The sequence below is a fragment of the Arachis stenosperma genome, chromosome 7 (genome assembly GCF_014773155.1).
Source record: "Arachis stenosperma cultivar V10309 chromosome 7, arast.V10309.gnm1.PFL2, whole genome shotgun sequence".
NCBI lineage: Eukaryota > Viridiplantae > Streptophyta > Magnoliopsida > Fabales > Fabaceae > Arachis > Arachis stenosperma.
Window position 1 is genome coordinate 84,570,768 of NC_080383.1, and position 20,616 is coordinate 84,591,383.

Consider the following 20,616-nt stretch of genomic DNA (forward strand, 5'->3'; position numbering starts at 1 on the left):
CATTCCTCCCTTGAGAAAATACCTTTCATAGAGAAATAAAATAGACACAATCACAACACAAGAATTTAACGTGGAAACTCCAATTACTGGAGAAAAAACTACGGCTGTTGCCAAATGACAACCAGAGAATATCACTATGTGAAAATTGTTACAACACATAGACTTCTTTCTCTCTAACACCGGCACCCCAGTACACCCACACTCTCAAAGCAAATATTTAACTACACCTCACAACACTCTCTAATCAAAAGGTATAGAGGAAAAGAAAAGTCAGATACAAGCTTTAAGTGTTTTCGACTGGTGCAAAAAATATGAAAAACTTAGCCTCATATTTATAGCCTAGGCCACCCACTTCATTTGCTATCCTAAGCAATGTGGGACTAATTCAACCAAATTCTAACAGTAGTTATGTAGGAAAATGGATTGGAAAACAATAAGATCATTTTCATTCATTCTAAAATTACATGATCAATGTGGAATTTATGGTTGAGATTTGAGAAGATGTATTGAAGCATGGATGAGAGCAAATTGGAACCAAGGGAAGACAAGAAAATGGATGACTATATTTTCTTTGCCATTGTTGAGCAATTTTGATATTAAAAAAAAAATAAAATTATAAAATATGCTATATTTTAATTAGTGAGCCAAATTTTTTTGGTCAGTTATTTATTTTATAATTTTAAATATTAAATTATATATTTTAAATTCTAAATTTCCAAAAAATAAAGATTATAAAAAACAATTTATAATAAATAGTAATATCGACCATTTAAAAATTGATTCTCTGTATTTTTTACTATAAATTCATCATTTCTTTTATTCTTTATTTATGTTAAAATTATGAACAAAATAAAGTTAAATAAATGTATTTCTGTCTCTCCACTTGCAAATAAACTTTTAGAAAAACTAAAAAAATGAAATTTTAAAGATTTTAGATAATTTGTAAAAATTCAAAATTCTTTTTAAGAAATTATAAAATATTAATTTTTTGTTAGTTAATATTAGTTAGTTTTTAATTCTAAAAATCTTTATTTTAGAAAATTTAAAAATTAAAATTTATAATTTAAAATAAATAAAAATTTAAAAATTGACTAATATTGACAGAAAAATTAGTTTTAATATTACTCTTTTTCTAAATATAGTGAATAAATCGTATTATTACAAAATTTGCTATTCCCTTAAATAACGGGTGTATACTATAATGTTTATATATATTTACCTAACTTACTAAAAAAAGATAAAAATTAATATTTAAATTAAAAAATATAAAAATAAACAATTTTTTAATATTTAAAACTTATTACAAAAAGTAACTTCGACAATTTCGACACCAAAATTAAAGGCACGGGAGAAGTAGCCTAAATAACGTTTGTAAAGTGTAGAGCGGCGTAGAGTCACGCGGCAGGGAAGCGCGTGAAACAGAGTGAGTTTCATTAGCGAATAGGCGAAGGAAATGAAGCTTTTCTCGTCTACTACTCCTTCCTTTCTTCTCTCAACTCTCTCTCTCTCTCTCTCTCTCTAAAATCCCCGTCTATTTCTCTCTCTCTCTGTTCGCAAGATTTTAGGTACGTTTCCGATTCCCAATTTTCTCTCTTCCTGTTCGATTTTCTTCCCTGTAAGTGCTTTTCTTTCACTGTTAATTGCTTTTCAAGAAGCTTCTTCAGTTCTTATTATAGTTATTGTTCACATTCACTGGGTTCTGGCACTCAAGTTTGGGTTCAATTTGTGCTATTTTGTTGGTCTTTAATCTCTTACGTCGCGTTTCTCTTTGCTTAATTGCATATTCCAATGCGTGTTGTTCCCCAATTGGAGCTCCGCCGAGCTGCAATTAGGGTTCTTGTATTGTCGCTGTCATTTGTTTGCCAATTCCAATTCATTTGGAATGAGCTTGTCGTAATTGTTGACTGGTTATTAACGAATCCAGGAGTCTTTGTTTTTGGAACATTCTAAATGCAACCACTTGAATTGCAAGCTGGACTTTTATCATTTGTTTCGGATTTTACTTTCTTTTGTTTGCTTTTGTCGTTTGGGCAATGAATTTTAGGGAATTTGAAAGAAAGCTTGTTTGTTTTACTTCTTGAGTGATTCTATGGTAAAGTGGGATTCGCGGGTTTCTGTTGCACCATGTTTACTTGTTTTTGTTTGTGTCTGCATTATTCATAAGCCACTGCAGGGGTTTTGGAATGTGTATCTGCAATAATCTCTGTGAATTGAGCAGAAAGGACTTCTATTGATTGTATTTGTATCTTAGATTCTTTAGTTGTTGTTGGTTGTATATGTCAATCATTCTTTGTAATTTTTTGTGCCTATATGTATATATTGACATGGAAATTTGAGTAATTTTGGTGAAGAATGGTTTTTTACTCATGTTGCTGTTGTATTGCTTAGTCTCTTGAAGAATTCAAGGTGTCAATAGCAAAGAAGGAGAACTAATTTCTTTGGATGGGTAATAAACTTGGGAGGAGGAGGCAAGTGGTAGATGAAAAATTCACAAGGCCACAAGGGCTGTATAATCATAAAGATGTTGATCATAAAAAGCTGAGGAAGCTTATACTCGAATCGAAGCTTGCTCCTTGCTATCCTGGAGATGAAGAAACTGCATTGGATCGGGAAGAATGCCCAATTTGCTTTCTGGTCTGCTTTCTAACATACTTTACACATTATTGGTTTCTTTGTGTATTATTTGACGTATATAATGAACAAATTAATCAATTCATCATGCACAATTAAACTATAATTATGGCATTGGGATCACGTATATTGGGTTTAATTTATTTTTATTGACCTTCGAACCAAACGACCGAGGATGTAGCATGTCAGTTTTAGATATATATCACAAATTACTTGATCCAAAGATAAGGGAAAAAAAATATATGAGCTGTTTGTATTAAAGTCTTGAAAATTTAATCTTTGATTATGTCTCTTTCCGATTATCCAATTTGATGTTTCCCCCTTTTTCTTCTTAATTTAGTATTATCCAAGTCTAAACAGATCAAGATGTTGCACAAAAAGTATTTGTACAGGTATTATTTGGTTATTTATTTGTCTCTGGTTGTATGTTCTGTGATTACATTTATATGTAACCTGATTACTTTCCTTCTAGCAGAGTGCTTTTTGCAGATGAAAGTTCCGAATTCAACTCGGCCTACCCAGTATCCTTCACTACTAGTTTTTTCGTTTAACAATATGAATACATAACTCATTATTGTCTATACGACAGCTTCCTTCTCTTGTTGCTTTAGTATTAGAACTATTGCTTGCCTTAACAACACAAGATGTCCCTTTTGCAAAACAGCAAATTATGCTGTGGAGTATCGTGGCGTTAAATCAAAAGAAGAAAAGGGGTTGGAGCAGATTGTAAGTTATATCTACCATGAATATTGTCTAAGAATGCCATTTTTGGAAACTTTTCACATTGAATCAAGTTATACGCCCTCATTATTTTTCAGGAAGAGCAACGCGTTATAGAAGCCAAAATTAGGATGCGACAGCAAGAACTTCAGGATGAAGAGGAAAGATTGCATAAAAGACTAGAAACAGGATCTGCCAATGTGAATGTGGCAGTTGCAGATGTTGAATACAGCACAAATGCAGGTAGCTATTTGAGGAAGTTCTTCATTTTGTCTGTATGTCTCTATTTGACTGATCATGCTAATAGAAATTATTCTTGTTCTCCCTTTCCAAATTGTGTAGCAGCTGCATCTTCAGTTTCTGTTGTTGAACATGAGGAAATTGTTTCATCTCAAGACTCATGTGCCACCTCTATGTTTAGACCACCGCCTCCAACTGTGAGGACCAATAGGTAAACCAATTTCCCAAATTTGCATGATATGTTCGATGTTTCTATGTCCCATATTTTCTCACATATGGTATTAAATACCTAAAAATCAATGAGGGAATGAAAATCAGTTGACATGTCTGATTTCTTGAAAATGGTTTGAGGATTCTTCTTGGTGTTAGATTTTCCTATGAGCATTATATCAAGTATTGAGTCCAATATTAAAAATAAAAAAAAGGAAAAACACATTATCCTTCCCGAACTAGTCCGAATAGGTGATTGAGCCTACCATGTCTATGATGGGTTGGATTCATAAACCATTAAGGTTATCTTGTGACCTATTCTCAACCCACTATGATCGCAACATTACCAAGTGCTATTATATAGATTGCATTTGTCTGTGTCTAAGCTTTGGATTCAAATCATAAATTAATGAAACACTTGGTGTAGGTTCGGTGTATAAAATTAGTATTGTAATAACCATTATTGGCCTCACTTGTGTCAAAAAGTATCAACCACTAAGTGTTATTATGTATTGATTGGGTTGATATTTTTACTATCCATAAAATTTTCTGATAATGGTTGTGTTTTTATTTGGATTGGGAATGAAACAAACATTTCTAATATTGATTGGGTTGATATTTTTACTACTTATGAGGTTTGTATCCTCACGTTCTAATTTTGCATTGAATACCTACCTGTATGATGTATAATAGGCAGAGCCCCATCTCTATATATTTGGTCATTTTCGCTGATGCCTTGTTGTCAACAAGTATTAAATACTTGTATCTTGTTCACATGGGTCCTTTTTTATGTTTTAAAATTACTTTGCGGACTCACCTAATTTTCTTTTCGCCGAATGCTGTAAACTGCAGAGATGATGAATTTGATGTTGATCTTGAAGACATAATGGTCATGGAAGCAATCTGGCTTTCTATTCAGGTGAAATTTTTGTTTGAATATGCTTACCTTCAATTTTGATTGAGTGTATTAAAATTCAAGATAACCGCTTCCCTGTTATAAAAATGGATGTCAACAACTTTGTTTAATAAATCTTCTAACCGCACAGTTTATTTTTCTGGTGTCATGTTGTCAATCAATTTTGAAAATTTCCACTTGCCAGTTATTTTGCTTATGGAAAATGATGAAAATAAGTAAGGAAGTTCTTCCAAAGGAGTGCAATATCCTCTGTTTTGCATCATATTCTTTATGTTATGCTTAAAGTGATTTTAGTGTGAAAGAAAGATGTGAATATTCAGAATTGATCTTTGTCTCTAGCTTGCATGTATTCCTTTAAATGTTAATCCTTAAATTACTGCAGAAAGGATTCCTTCATATTTATTTATTTTTTTTATTATTTAATCCATGCCTTTTATTGGTTACCATCCTTCACTTTTCACATAAAAAACTTATGGCAAGGTTGTCAAGATCAAGATCCTCTTTAGGATCAGGTAGTGAGGGAAGCGTGAGAGCTTGCGAGTATTTGAGTAATAGATTGGAGTGGTAGAGGGCAGATTCTGGAGTAGAGTGAGAATAGGCTAGGAGAGAGACTGGTTCTCTAATATCAGCCCCTATCTTTCTTTTTCTACTGTTCTACTGCTTCATACAGTACTTCTGCATTTTTCTGAGTTCAATAAGAGTACAAGGGTGGGATTACCTTAATCCACTCTGATTCTGTTGAGCTGTGTGTGCCCGTAGATTTCATTGACTTAAAATATGTACGTTACACTACAGGAGAAAGGCAAGCAGAGAAATCTATCTTTCCCCGATGTTACTTCTGGACAATACGTAGCTGATCCTCACTATGCTTTACCTGTCATGGATCTACAGACTGGATCATCCTCATCCCCGTCTGGCGGTCTTGCTTGTGCCATTGCAGCTCTTGCTGAGCGTCAACAAGTAACTGGAGATTCATCTACAATCTCCACCAGTGAAAACACATCATTTAACACACAAGGTTCCAGAAGGTATTATAACAGGATTGGTAGAGATATGGTTAGTTATACACCTACAGACAACCTCAATGAGGTGCCGACAAATGATACTGTCATGACTAGGGGTCATGGTGAATGGGACATAGTTCATGGACAGGTGGCGGCTCAAACGTCAACTAGCTATGCCAGCTCTGCTGCAGCTGAAGATGGTGATGAGATATCGTTGCCACAATCTGGGGACATTGATGGAGGCCTTCAAAGTACTACAAACCCCATCGTTCCCGAGAGTTTTGAGGAGCAGATGATGCTAGCTATGGCTGTCTCTTTAGCTGAAGCTCAAGCAATGTCAAGTGGACATGGTGCTTCATGGCAGTAGTTTTTGGTTGAGGTACTGTTCAATCTTTGTTGAAAGTCATGATGCTTGTTGTGGCTATTTGGCTGGCTGAGTCTTGCGTTGGGAGTTTAAGCAGATCACACACGTGTGCAATGTGTTCGATCAGGTAGTGATTCTCTCTTCTCATGCGAATCTATGTATATAGATGTCAAAGGAAAACTATTAATTCCAGTTGATCAAAGCTTGTTGCTTTATGCCATTTTTTAGAAAAAAAAAATGTGTTTGATGCCCTGTGCCTCCCTCCTTATTGGTTTTCTGTATATAGTTTTATAAAGTTTCAATAGTTTTTTTGAAAGATGTCTTTTCATTCTTATAGTAACATGCCACATTTTAGACAATACAATGAGCAAGAAAAGAAAATCAAATTTCTACGGCATATCTTAGTAGTCGTTTGGCCCTAACCAAGGGAGTAGTGGATCTGAAACTATGATAATGGTATGTTCATTAGCCAAAATAAACCTCCCCAATCCCTCCTCTGAGAAAATAACAAAATAAAATAAAAACGAAAATCTCATTGTTTCTCAATGACATCTAAATTCTCTTCAAAATTAGCACCAAAGTAGTATTCAGCAAGTGTTAGAGCGCTTTTGTAAAGCAATTTTTTCTTTGGACAATGAAATTGTCCATATTCAAGTTGATGACTGTAGTAGTTGACAGATCTTGTTACTATCCCGTTATTTGAATGGAACATTCCTCGTGCAGGGTATTTTGGAACGTGTAAACTTGATTATTGAGATGAATTTAGTTTGGTATAAACTTCTAATTAAATTTGATTTAAATTCCTTGATTTGGAATGCACTTGTAAGAATGTTGAAACTTATTTTTTTTTTTTTTTTTTTTTTCTGGAGCGGGGTGCTTTGGAGGAGGGAGGGAAGGAAGAAGAGGGGGAGGGATAGAAAAGAGAAAATATATATTTGGTATGATTTACTTTAGTACTTTTGAAGAGAAGTGCGAGTTAGTTGAGCAGTTAGAAAATTAGTTGGTTAGAGTTAGTTTAGCAGTTAGAAAATTAATTAGTTAGAAATGCATTCTCTCAATCACAAGAATTGCTTCTCATTCTGACTCTAACCTACTCGGTTCTTCCAACCTCTGTTGCCTCCAATTTAGTTCATTTTGCTGCATCCATAGAGTGTAACATGGCTAGTTTCACTAAAATAGAACTGCATTTGGTGATTTGCATTTCAATTCTATTTAATTAATTAGTTCTAAAACAAGGAACTGATTTCAATTCTTTGATCTAGTTTAATTCCGTCTGGGCGCATCCATTTAGTGTTATATTCCTGGATTTTTTTCTTAAATAAAAAATAAATATTTTATTTACCGAAATAAACAATCTGTAGTATTTTTATCAAAATGCGTCCTATATCTAATTTCGTTTACAGTGTAAACAAATTAATACTAGATGTATTTTGTTTACACTATAAACGAAATAAATATATTTTGTTTACGCGGTAAACGAAATAAAGTACAAAACAAGAAACGTGTATATTTCGTTTACAGTGTAAATGAAATACATGCAATATTAATTTGTTTATATGGTAAACAAGATACATGAATAATTATGGCGTATACAGTGTAAAGGAGATATTTAACGGCAAATTTTCAGCAGCTATAAAAGGATGTACAATCCTTTATATTTTTCACAAACATTTCACTACTTTTTCTCTACCTTTTTCTTTTGAAAATAAATCAAAATGTCAAGTAGTAGTGTGGATATTTGGTTGTAAGTGTGTATCCCAACTGTCATATGAGAAACAGTGATAACGAGATGATATTTGAGTGTGATAATCTCATTCTGTTACGTATCTCGCGAGTAAATTTTTTGTCCGAGCTAAAAAGTCTGATATTTAGTAGCGTTGGTGATAGTGGGAGAAAATAGATCGGAAGGGTGAGGTATAGGATGCTAGCATTGATGGGAAACATAATTTTTTGGTTTTGTCTATTTTGGCTCCATGGCGACGAGCATGTGTGCTTGATGTTTGACATCAATGGGAGAATTATGGCGGAACAAGTGATGGAGTTTTCTGCGGATGTTGGTGATGTCAGCGGTGGTGGATCTAGACAGTCGGACTTTGTGCAGGATGACTCGCCTCTAGCACCACAATTGATACACGTGGCTAGCCCAGTGGAGGACATAGACGTTGACGGTGAGGACTCAGACGAGGAGTATATTGCGGATAGCAATGAAAGTGGTTCTTCTAAAGATGATGACAAGGAGGAGTTTGTACCGGAGACCCCGGTGAGCCATCACGTTGGTATCTTTTGTCTGTCCTGTATCCAATTCTAGCCTTGTCATCCGTCCCCAATCACTATCATACATTGGATCTGGACGCGATGGAAGAGAAAATGCATTTTCCAACACGGGTGAAGACGATTACAACTTAGACAGTGGTGTGGAATTTCAGGTTGGCCACATATGCAAAAGCAAAGATGCAGTGCTGCAAACAGTCAAGAATTACAGCATTCCTAGAAGTGTTGAGTACCGAGTTCTAGAGTCGAATCAATTGAAGTGCCATGTGCATTGCCGACAATATGAATTAGGCTACCCTTGGAGTTTTCGTGTTGCTCTTCGACAAAATCTCAGATATTGGTAAATTCAAGTTTAATTGTGTTTTGTATTCTCAATTATCATTGTTATGCTTGTTATACATGTCAATCACGGTTGTTCTATTCTGTTAGGGAGGTGCGTAGGGTAGGAGAAGCGTACACGTGTTTAGCCCCTACCATGTCTCAAGACCACCGCAAGTTGGACAACAGTCTCATTTGCTGTGTCATCCTGCCATTGATACAATTGAGCCCATCCGTCGGCATCTCTGTCCTACAAGGTGCAGTTAGGTAAAACTATCACTTCAAACCCTTGTACAGAAATGTCTGGATAGTGAAGCAAAAGGCAATTGCGCAGATATATGGTGATTGGGAGGAGTCATACATTAAGGTGTCTAGGTTGTTGCAAGCACTCCAGAGTTGTTGTCCCAGAACGATATGTGAGATCAGTGCTGTATCGTACTATGATAGACACGTAATAGTGCGTGATTGCAGCATGTTTGATAAGGTATTTTGGGTTTTTCCTGCCTGTGTGGAGGCTTTGGTGCATTACAAGCTGTTCATCTTCATCGATGGCACGCTTGTATGGCAAATATGGTGGTATTTTGCTTATTGGGGTGGCACAAGATGGTAACAGTAATATCCTTTCTGTGACCTTTGCAATTGTCGAGTCCGAGACGACCGAGTCATGGTCTTTCTTCCTTACTAATCTGAGGTGACACATGACCCTATAGAAAGGCCTGTTGGTTATTTCTGATAGATCTCAAGCGATCATAGCTGCACTGAGAGCAGGCGATAGTGGTTGGCATCTTCTTAAAGCGATTCACGTTTATTATGTCCGACACATGGCGGCGAACTTTATGTCTCGTTTCAAGTCTGCCGAGGGAAAGCAGTATCTTATAAATGCTGCTTACAGTCCAAGCAAGGTTGGGTACGAGTGGTACATGGATGCATTGAGGGGTTTGTCGTGGGAGATGGCGAATTAGGCTAGAAGATTCAACAAAGAGATCTGGCTCTAACACTGCGATAGCAAACGCCGGTTTAGGCACATGACGACGAACCTCTCTAAGTGCATGAATGCTGTGCTCAGAGGTACATGCTATCTACCAATTTCAGCCATCGTGCGATGCATCAACGACAGGTTGCAGTAGTTGTTCATTAGGAAGGGACGAGGCGCACATGCACAACTAACCTTGTCGCTGGTGGAGGTGAAGGAGGGGGTGGTGGTGGTGGGGAAGGCGGTGAGTCATCCTGGTCATCTGGGACATCACCGTGCTCCTCCTGTTGGTGATACTTCGCCTCCTTGTTGGACTCTATATCCAAGCGCTCCCTACGAGGCATAACCCTGTCCCTTCGGCTCCTCTGCGCTCCCCAACACCCCTGTCTCTGCAGGTAGGCTGCCGGGTGTCCAGCCGAACCTTTCTGACCCGCCTACGACGGTCTGAGACATCCATGGGAAGGTCTAGGACGTCCTGAGACTGGCTGGCAGTAGGTTGCATGTCTCTTGGTAAATCCAACAGTTTGGGATCATCAAGCACAATCTGCTCCACAAGTGTTTAACACAGTAATGCAGTCGATACCAATCCCAGTACCTCATCCTACAGTGACTGATCTAATTTCGGACGCCATTGCAAGACTCTCTGCTCGGGCTGGTCCCTATTCTGTTGTGTCATGCCGATCAACCTGTAGACAGATGTAAGAATAACCACAATTCACTTAGTTGCAAATGTTATTGAATTACGAAAACGAAGAAAAGTAAAACCAAACGGGACAGTTACATCACAGCCATCGAATACATGTAAATCTGTCTCTCAGGTGGACACCACTTAGGAAATCTCTGGTAGATCCAAGATACCAGCAGAGGAGTGCATCTTGCGATGTCTGTGGTGGAGCAGTGTGTTGTAGAGTATAGGGAATGGTACGTCCGTGCTAGCACCGCAGAACTCCAGGACAAAGAACGACACCTCTGAAAGTCATCTGGCAGTGGGAGCCACTAGAGATGGACCGTATTATTGGACTTATCAGTCATCAGGTAACCCCCGATCATCAACAGTATGTAGCACCTCGTGTACTGTCGGAGGGTGGAAGGATCATTAATATCGGGCATCTGTCGGACATGCTCCAGAAGCCATGTTAGCTTCAAGGAGAAAGACTCCTTCCTCTGCGCTCTCTACTGCAACACTACAAGAGACCTGTCACGAGTAGCCGCTCAACCAATTCCCAAGCCTCTGTCCTGTACCATGTATGGAAGTCACGAAAGCCTCCACCAACGGGTTCTCCATTAGCATGCATCCCGAGGTGGTACGCGACGTCTTGGAAGGTGATGGTGCAATCACCCCATGGCAGATGGAAGGTGTGGGTCTCTAGATGCCAGTGCTTCAAATGTGCCGTGATTAGGGAGTTGTCAAACGCGAAATCTTTGAGGGGCATGGCGTTGCCCAAGCAAGCCTCCCTCGGGTATGGGACAATGACATCCGGTGGTAAGAGTGTGTGACTAACTCTCTTGGGAAGTAGGCGAGACTTTTGGTAAACAATAAAACACCCGAATCAGGAATGTGTAAATCTATAAAGCTATAAAAATTTTAAAGTAAATAATCCTATCAACAATCGTTTACATAACAAATTAATTTGAATTATAAGTAAACTAATTTAACAAATAACTACATACATTTACATTGTAAATTCATTTAAATAAAAATATTTACTTAAGTAAGAATAACTAAATTAACAAACATCTGTATAATTTAATTTAAATAAAAATATCTAGATAAAAAATTCGTAACCAAATTAATAAACATGTTTATAATTTAATGTAAATAAAATTAATTAATTAAATAATTAATAACAACATTCATTTTCCATCTTATTCATAAGCTAAATTATGTAAAACATTTACTTAAATAACTCACAACAAGTACACCATCAACTTAATAACTTAATTTAAGTCTTAAACAAATTTAAATTGAAAAACCCAGTTACTTAAATGTTAATTAAATAGAAACATTCACATCTTCTTACATAATTAAGTTTACCAAAATTTTTTAATAACACTATTTTAATAACTAAAGTCATAAAAAATATGCTTAATAACCTACATTTTTTTTTCAAAGTTAAAAGTGAGACTCGAACCCACAATCTCTAGGCGAATATGTAAAGACTACGCTATTTGAGCTATAGCTTATTGGCCTTTATAACATATTTTAAAGGAAAACAATTCTAAATAAACATTTAACTACTAAATCCATGTCAAAGTATACCTAACATCACACTCTATCATTTAAACCATTCCTAACAATATATTCATATGTCTAACAATTACTGCATACTACTTTCATAAAAGTACCTTTTACTATGGCAACACATCTATGCTTTAACATAAACATAAAACGAAGAACAACACCAACCTCAAAGTCAGCTGCCCCCGCAATGTGCTACGTTGCGTTCAGTCAGTTGATGTTCGTATCGTGATTATCATCGCGCGCCATAATCTTGAAGTAAGTCCTATATTTGATTAGAGAAGGGTATAAGTGGGAGAAAATTGAAGAAATGGATGGTTTAAGGTACAAACAATTGCTGTGGACGAAATACTTATATGTAGGCGTCGTCTAGTCTTATTTCGTTTATATTGTAAACGAAATAAGAGTGTTACACACTACGTGCACAAACGTGATACGACCACGTCGTTTTGTGTCTTATTTCGTTTATAGTGTAAATGAAATACGTATAATATTAATTCGTTTACACTGTAAACGAAATAAGACATTATGTATTTTTGAAAAAATGCTATGAATTGTCTATTTTGGTAAATAAAATATTTATTTTATTTATTTAAAAAAATTCTATATTTTTTGTTGGCCAATAAATTATTACATACACAGAGGAATTTGGATCTCTAACATGAATAAGCTAACTATTCATGTAAGTTTTTCATTTTTAATTTTAATTTTTTATTGTTTTGTCAATCTATGGCTGGCATAGAAAATGTCAAGTTCTGCAAATCAGATCAGTCATTGAACCAACAAAATTAAAGTTTAAAGGTTTAAAAGTTTAGTTTAGTTTTAACGGAGTTAAATTGAATTTAACCAAATAATGTTTTTTTATATAAAATATATATAAATTAGATCAGTCATTGAACCAGCAAAGTTAAAAATTCAAAGGTTTAAAAATTTGGATGAGTTTTAACCGAGTTAAATTGGATATAACAAAATAATATTTTTATATAAAATATATGTAATTTCCATTTTTTAATTTAATGTTTTAATCAATTTTGTAATAAAAAACTGGACTAGTTTAATTGGTTCAGCAGTTTTTTAATTGTTTTTTTTTTGGGATATGGGAATGTTCAAATGACTAGTTATTGATTAATCTGATTGTACCAATCATTTTGGTTCGGTTTATAGAAATGTTCGTGCTCGAAATGAGGTCATGATTTGGAGAGGTGGAGACGGGAGATTCCAACTTTTTCGAGTGTAGAATCAGGTTAGGAGGACAACTTGCAAGGCACTCCGATGTTAAAGTCGATGGAGTGTGAGGTTGTAAGTGAGTTTTGTGTCTTTACCTAGTGTTGACCTTTTTCTTTTAGTCTTTGTCTTTTGGGCTTTCGTTTTTTCGGCATTAAGTGTTCATTATGGCACATTATTTACTGGGATTCGGTGGTTACGAAATATAATGGCGAATCCTTTGTGGTATCTTGCTGTTATATCATGAAGTTGATTTATAGTCTTAATCACTTGGTCGGTTATGTTCTTTTTGGTCCGAAACAAGAACAATGAAAAATGTTTGGCGGACAATTATACCTGTTTGCAGTAGTTGGCATTCCTGCTATCAAAGAAATATAGCTTCTATCATGGTAAGTTGGTAACTTTATTGAGACGCACAAAGAATAGATAACTAAAGATACCATCAGGATTTAAGGTTGTTAGGAATAGCCTCCTGCTTGTGCCTAACTGAGTTGCAATGACGCAATTTCATTTTTTATTTCATATTCTTTTAATTGTGCCATTTATTTTCTTTTCAGCATTCACACAATATGATTCTTCGGAGAACTTTTTGGCGACAATGTCCATTAACTACTTTTTAGTTTCTGTAGAATAAAATATTCATATGAAAAATTTATTAAATAAAAATATTTTGATAAATAATTTGATATGATTGAGTTTCTTAGTTGATGCAAATTTTTTTATTTCATTTTTTTTTTGTCTGTAACGTAGGAAAAAAATGTTATCAAGGTCTCAATGAAAGTAGTATACGAACCTGAAGAAAGAGTAAACTATTTGGGCTTTGTATGTAATTGTCTTTGTATATAGATATTGGCTTGTATGTATCAAAGCGGAACAATACTTTGACTTTGAAATAGGACAAACTTTCAACCAAAAAAAAAAAAAGACATAGGACAAATTTTGATGCATAAATTTATTCTTTAAAACTGTAAATCTTTTAAATTTTGAATTTTATTTAAGATAGTAAAGTATGATCTCTTATAATTTAATGAATTTATTTTATACATAGAACTAAAAAAAAAAATACAAAGGTGAGAGATCATATTTCATTTTCTAAGATAAAATTTAAAATTTAAAAGATCTAACTCTATTTTTTAAATATAATGATCACAGTCGGGTCAGCATTGCACGCCGGCAGTCTTGCTTGTTGCTTCTTGCCAGCATCTCAAAATAATGATTTGCCGTTGACTAAGTTGTACTTAATTAATTGCTATTCCTCCCCATTGATTCGGTAATTATGAAATATTAGTCACGTGAATTTACAAAATAACAAGACGAATATAATGTGTATCCCAAACATATAAAAATAAAGGATAAAAAATATTTGCATTGATGAGGTCGCCTGCAAGTGGTTACTCTGTAATTGTGGCTTCAATGTCCCTTAGTCCGTACAGATAAACAAGCTTGAGAATGAGAGTTTGGGCCTCCGATTCATTAATTTTGCAAGTGAGAACAAATCATAACCAGACATTTTGTATCAATTCATCATGCAAAATTTCATTTGAGAACAACAGCATATGATGTGTTACGTCATTATTATTTCCTAAAATATAATCAATAATAAATATATTAAATCAGTTTGGTATTAGTATAAAATAATTAAAAGTATTTAAAAATACATCATAAAATTATTAGCCATAAATATTTTTTTTCCTTAAAAACTTTTGTACCCCTTAAAAGAAAGGTGTTGTCTAATTCGCCCTGTATAAATTAATCCAAAATTTCTTAATTTATACTTTAAATTATATAATTTCAAATATTACATATATACATTTATGAATGATAAAATAAATAAAATAATTTTGAGTTATTATCTTTTTGGTATTACTCTTCATCTAATATTAAGAACAATGAAATATTACAATACAAAAAATATATTATGATTTTGCTTAGCATCAAATCTAAAAAATTTTCGATTATATAATAATGTATATATAATACACATCAGATCGATCCAAATAATAATTAATACATACATAATAATATGATGGCTATTATATATATATATATTGATTTGGTTAATTGTATGTAAGGCATGGCCGTCGACATATAATGAGGTTGGTCCAATGGAGTGGTTGAAGAGATATCATAAGCATTTAAGCTTCACATGCATTGTTCAAATTCTCCAAATATATGATATCCGATATCCACTATCCTTTTACATGCATGATCTTTTGCCCACTTCAAGTTATTAATGTAGCATTTTTGCCCACTTCAAGTTTCTGTCCTACAAAACCTTATAAGATTATTTTCACTGGATTACATATTGTTAGGTGGAAAATATATAAAGTCGAAGACATCGAAGACGAAGTTCGATGGATATTTTTTCGAAGAATGTAATACTTATCGAAAAAGGATTTATCGACAAAAAGAGGTAAGATTGATCGATAAGTCTTATCGAAAAAGAATATTGAGTGAAGATAATTAATGGCAGTTACTCATACTGTACAAAGAATAGGAACAGTTACTTAAAGATTAATGAACGTGGGAGTTATATTTGAATTTAGTTGGTCAAAGACTCTTATAAATAGGTGAAGATTTGAAGAAATAGAGGTTAGAATCTTGTATCAGAAAATACTCTCGCACACTCATATCCCCAGCAAATTTCTGAGCTTGATTAGAGTTTTTTTTCCTGTAAAGTTCCTTCCATTGTCTTTTATTTTCAATTTACCTTTCTTGTAATCTTTATTTTCTTGTAAATTTACCTTTCAAACAAGTTTACTCTTTCCGTTTTCTTTTAAGATTCAACTTTTTGTATTTGATTTCAAAGCCTTTCGATCTCATCGAAGGCCATTTCTTGCTTCTTTGAATTAAATGTTATTTTATTCATTTTTAGTCATTTTACTTTCAATTTTACTTGCTTTCTTTTCAGATTTTCTTTTATTAGTTTAACCAATTGGAATAACTTTTGATGCATTTTTAAAAACTAGTACTCATAAAAGTAGTAGGTTTCGCTTCCAAATCATTAGATATCGAACCACTAAGATTTACGAAAAATCTGTAATATAAATTGGCACGCCCAGTAGGACAGTTTTGAAAATTAAGTGTGTCAAAAAAGCATCTTGTAATGATCTAGTGCATGCAACTTAAAAATGGCAAAATTATACGAATGGCAGAAGAAATTTCTAATCCTAATGTCGATCATCTGCAAATGATAATGTTGCTATAGTTGCACCAATCCCGACGGAGATATCGTTACGTGCTGAAAGTAGCACAATAATAGAGAATGTAACAGTTACTCATCCTTCAGTGCAAAATAGTGGGTGAAATCAGCGTCTACGGGTTGCTGTGACACAAGCGCAGCCACCAATAACTGCTGGTTGGCCTCCTTATGGCCTTCCTCCAAGTTACACTCCTCCAATGGGTGGTTATGCTCCACCAATTAGATTTGGAAATTCATAAGTTTTGTTAGTAATCCTGTGCCTCCGTTACCTCCTGAATTTTTTCGAGATTATCAATTGGGTTCCACATCGAATGCTTCTAGTTCGATGGTTATTTTTCGACAACATATTGATGAAAGTCATCAGGATTTGGTCATTTTATTGACCCAGTAGATTACTATAATTTTGAATCGTATGATGGCTGATCATGAATCAAAATTCGAGCGCCTTGCTAGGCAAGTGGAGAGAATTGTTCGAATTGTTGACTATGACGAAGGAGATCAAAATTTACATATGAATAAGGAGGATGGGATGAATATGCCCAGAAATATGGGAGGTGATATGCATTTTGAAAGAGATACTCCTCGAGTTGTTCGACGAGATCAAAATCCAGATGAGGTGTTGGCTCGAATGAAAGTCATTCAGCGTGGTAAGAGATACCAGGTTACTAGAATTGTTGAAGATGTACTTAATAGGGTTGGATTCAATGTGGGTTTCATGAATCGACCATATTTTATTTTTGCTTTTCCTGCTGCTGTGCAAATGGCAGAAGTGCCTAGGGGAATAAAAAATCCTAAAATAGTAACAAAATTTGCGAGAAAAGTTGGTGAATCAACCACTTAACATATTGCTCGATATATGGTTGAGTTGAAAAACTTAGCGAATCATGAAAATTCAAAGATGACATTTTTTCCTTCTTCTTTAACAAAGAATGCATTCACTTGGTTTTCTAATCTTAGGCCTAAATTCGATTGGAATCTGGGCATAACTAGAGAATACTTTTCATTCTCAATTTTTTAGAGGAGAGTTGAATGTGACCGTCACTGATTTGGTAGCTTTGAAACGTGACGATGAAGAATCAATTGATGACTTCATGATTCTTTCAAAAATGCTCGAAGTCGATGCTATGTATCTCTTCCTAAACGTGAAGTAGTTAAAATAGTCACCATGGGTTTAGGCTTTTATATACATCAAAAATTGCTTAATATTCTATACCTGACTTGGCTTATTTGGCAGAAAGAGTATGTCAAGTAGAAATTCTTTGGAAAGTGAAAGAAAAATTTAAAAATGAGAAAACGTTGAAAAGTAAGATTTTTTCTCGAAAATAAAAGGTTTCGTATGTCAAAATAGAATCCTCAAGTGAGGAATCCAATTTCGAGTTTCCCGAAGATGATTTGGCTAAACTAAAAAAAGGGCCACCTTACGTATGCTCTTTATTTAAGAAAATTGCAAATGTTGATAGATCTAATGATATAAAACATAAGAGTGGAAAGAAATATGGTTTCGATATTTCAAAATCTGACCAAATATTTTATGTGTTACTTAAAGATAAACAATTAGTATTGTCTGAAGGCAAAACATTGCTTTCGACAAAAGATTTAAAGGGGAAACCCTATTGTAAGTTTCATCAAGCAACTAGCCATTCAACTAATAATTGTGTCCATTTCAAGGATTTAATTTAGGAGGCAATAATGGAAGGGAGATTAAAGTTTGATGATGGCAAGAAGGACATGAAGGTTGATTCTAATCCCTTCGATGCTGGTGCAAACTTTGCAGAGTCTTTTTAGGGGTCAATACGGTTGGTTTTTCTTATGAGTTCGATACTACTTTGGGGGACTTCTAAGCTAATGTGTGAGTAATATATCCTGGTGTTGGTGAAGGATTATTGGAATTTTTTATGCAACGAAAGTTAAAAGATCTAGATTTGTCTTTATGTCCTCGATGTAATATCGTGTTTGATGCTGATGCCGCAGTTATATTTGAAAAGGAAATAATGAAAAAAGAGTTTGCTCATAAGAAAGAACAAATTCGGCAAAGACAACCCTCTCAAAAGCAGGAGGGACAAAGTTCTGGGGTCCCTTAAAGGAATAAAGAATTTGCTCATTATTACTTATTTCTCATCCCAATACACTTATCAATTACTCATACATATACAAAGAATACAGCTCCTGTTACTATTCACAATCAAAAGGCCTAAGCTACCAATGGAAGTCATTGTTAAGAGTAGAGAAAAGTGCTGAAAGGACTAAGTTGCAACATTGTCCTAGTTAAAAATATTTTCTTTATCCCCTTGTCCTTTCCCTTAAATATTTCCTTCTATCCCCTAACTTTGCAGAAATATTTCCTGCTAAGATGCAAGATTATAACCCTTATATTCCTACTTTAGAATTCTTAGTTACTAAGTTTAGCTTTTGTGTTTTGTTAATCACATTTTTGTTTCCTCTTGCTCTGTTCAAGACCTTAGCACAAAAATCAGTGCTCTATTCAAGACCTTACTAAGTTTAGCTTCTCTGTTACTTCATTGACCAAGCTTATTTTCTAAGATTCTGTTGGAGTTCTAGCACTGTTAGTAGTTCAAATTAGTTCATGATTATTTCAATTTGTACTATTTTGTTCGCTGTAGTATTAACTATTGATTTGGTAATATAATATGACTAGTTTTGCTGTTTATGTAACCTTGTATTAAGTTGAAAGTGAAGAAGTTTTGTCTGGTTGGTCTAAACAGAACACAACGAGGTGTATCTTTTCGAGGCTCATAGAGGCTTTGTTTTGGGGTATACTAATCAATTTGTGTTCACTTTTTATGACCAAGTGTTGTGGCTTTTCCAATGGTGTAATTGATGATAGTGCAGTGGTATGCTAGATACAAGAGAAATATTTTACATCAACTTTGTTTTATGTTAATATACGATTGATGATATAATAAAGCTGCTGATTAGACTTTTTATAATATTTTTCTTCACTTGATATCTATTTGATGAGGTTAGAAGCTATGTATTGTTCATTCGTTGTTTCTTTAACCTTAATTTGTTGCTGAAATTCAGTGGAAAGAGATCTATAGAAAAAAAAGAAAAATTATTGAGCAGTGCAAGTTGTTCATCTATTTTAGTATTGAAGCCTATTCACTAATTATTATGAACCTGAAAATCTTGCACTATTGGATGTTCATCTTAAATTGGTTTTGTTATTAATTGATGCAACTTCCTTGTCAGTCCTGTTATAATTCTGTTTGAAATAAGATTGGAAGTTATATATAAAGCCACGCTTGTGCCAATGTGGATGTTACATATATATTATGCCAACTTGTCATGTTTACCAAGGTATCTAATTTCGCATTTGGTATAAAAAGGTCCAGACTGTTGAAGAACAATTCAGAGCTTCTGTTGAGGACCGAAGAGAACACTTAGAATCCCTCCCACGTGAATGCAAGAAAGAGGACACAGGTACTTGATTACTTGAAAATTACATCATTTTCTGCCCCTGCCTCATACTTCCTAATTCATCTGATAATAAATTGGCTTTAGGATTTCCACTTTCTATGTTGTACTATAACTTGGTTTGCTTATTGGGAATGAATAGAAATCTTAGCAATGTGTGTTTGCGTCATCTCAATTAGCAACTCTCCTAAAGTCTGATTCTTGGCAATATTGTGTTATTGTACATGTATTTATGTTTATCTTGGCTGGTGATTATTCTTATCCAACAGAACTTCTTATGCTGTTAATAATTTATGCTTCATGGTTTATGTTGGCCTATTATGTTGAGATTTTCATTTTCATTAATTATCCTTCTTTTCCTCCATAATTTTTTCTTGATGAGCATACATGGAACCTAAAAGTATATAGTATGACCTTGTTTAATTTGTGTCTGTGATCGGATTCAACAAAATTTGGCTTTGTCATAACTGCTTTTCTTCGGATGACTCCGTAACATTCAGCTAGCTTAGTGGTTTATATTTAGATTTAGTTACTTATAATCAAGCAATGTGAGTTGTGTTCAGGATAGATCTATGATTTTCCAATTATGCTGTGAATTTAATTAACTATATATTAATTTATATTCCATAATAGAGAAGTTTGATTAGCAAGGGTGTATTCCTGAAAATCTAATAAACAAGGATACCGCAAAATAAAAAGGCAATATGGAAGATGGGAAATAATGGCTGGAGCCTGGAGGTGTTGGAATGTCCATCATGTCCACTCGTTTATAACTAACTAATTTGATTTGATTAGATTAGCTAATGACATTTGAAATAAGACGATAGTATAGTATTACAATTCAAAAGTATATTACTATAATGAGTTCA

General features: G+C 34.3%; 1 protein-coding gene across 3 annotated transcripts; it reads left to right on the plus strand.

Annotated features, from left to right (window-relative positions):
* The first annotated feature begins 1,471 nt into the window (after nucleotides 1-1,471).
* Nucleotides 1,472-13,497, plus strand: LOC130941277 (E3 ubiquitin-protein ligase DA2L-like). 3 transcript variants are annotated; one of them, XR_009070609.1, is made up of 10 exons: nucleotides 1,472-1,565; nucleotides 2,389-2,634; nucleotides 2,972-3,023; nucleotides 3,107-3,152; nucleotides 3,276-3,357; nucleotides 3,450-3,594; nucleotides 3,694-3,802; nucleotides 4,654-4,720; nucleotides 5,513-6,212; nucleotides 13,051-13,497. XR_009070609.1 is itself a non-coding variant. In XM_057869716.1 (9 exons), exons 2-9 carry the CDS (start codon nucleotides 2,443-2,445, stop codon nucleotides 6,086-6,088), a joined length of 1,266 nt encoding a protein of 421 aa, XP_057725699.1. In that variant the 5' UTR covers nucleotides 1,472-1,565; nucleotides 2,389-2,442; the 3' UTR covers nucleotides 6,089-6,797. The 3 variants fall into 3 exon arrangements, 2 of the variants coding, with proteins under 2 accessions (XP_057725699.1, XP_057725698.1); XM_057869716.1 differs by lacking the exon at nucleotides 13,051-13,497 and having other exon boundaries at nucleotides 3,697-3,802; nucleotides 5,513-6,797; XM_057869715.1 differs by lacking the exon at nucleotides 13,051-13,497 and having other exon boundaries at nucleotides 5,513-6,796.
* The last annotated feature ends 7,119 nt before the right edge of the window (nucleotides 13,498-20,616 follow it).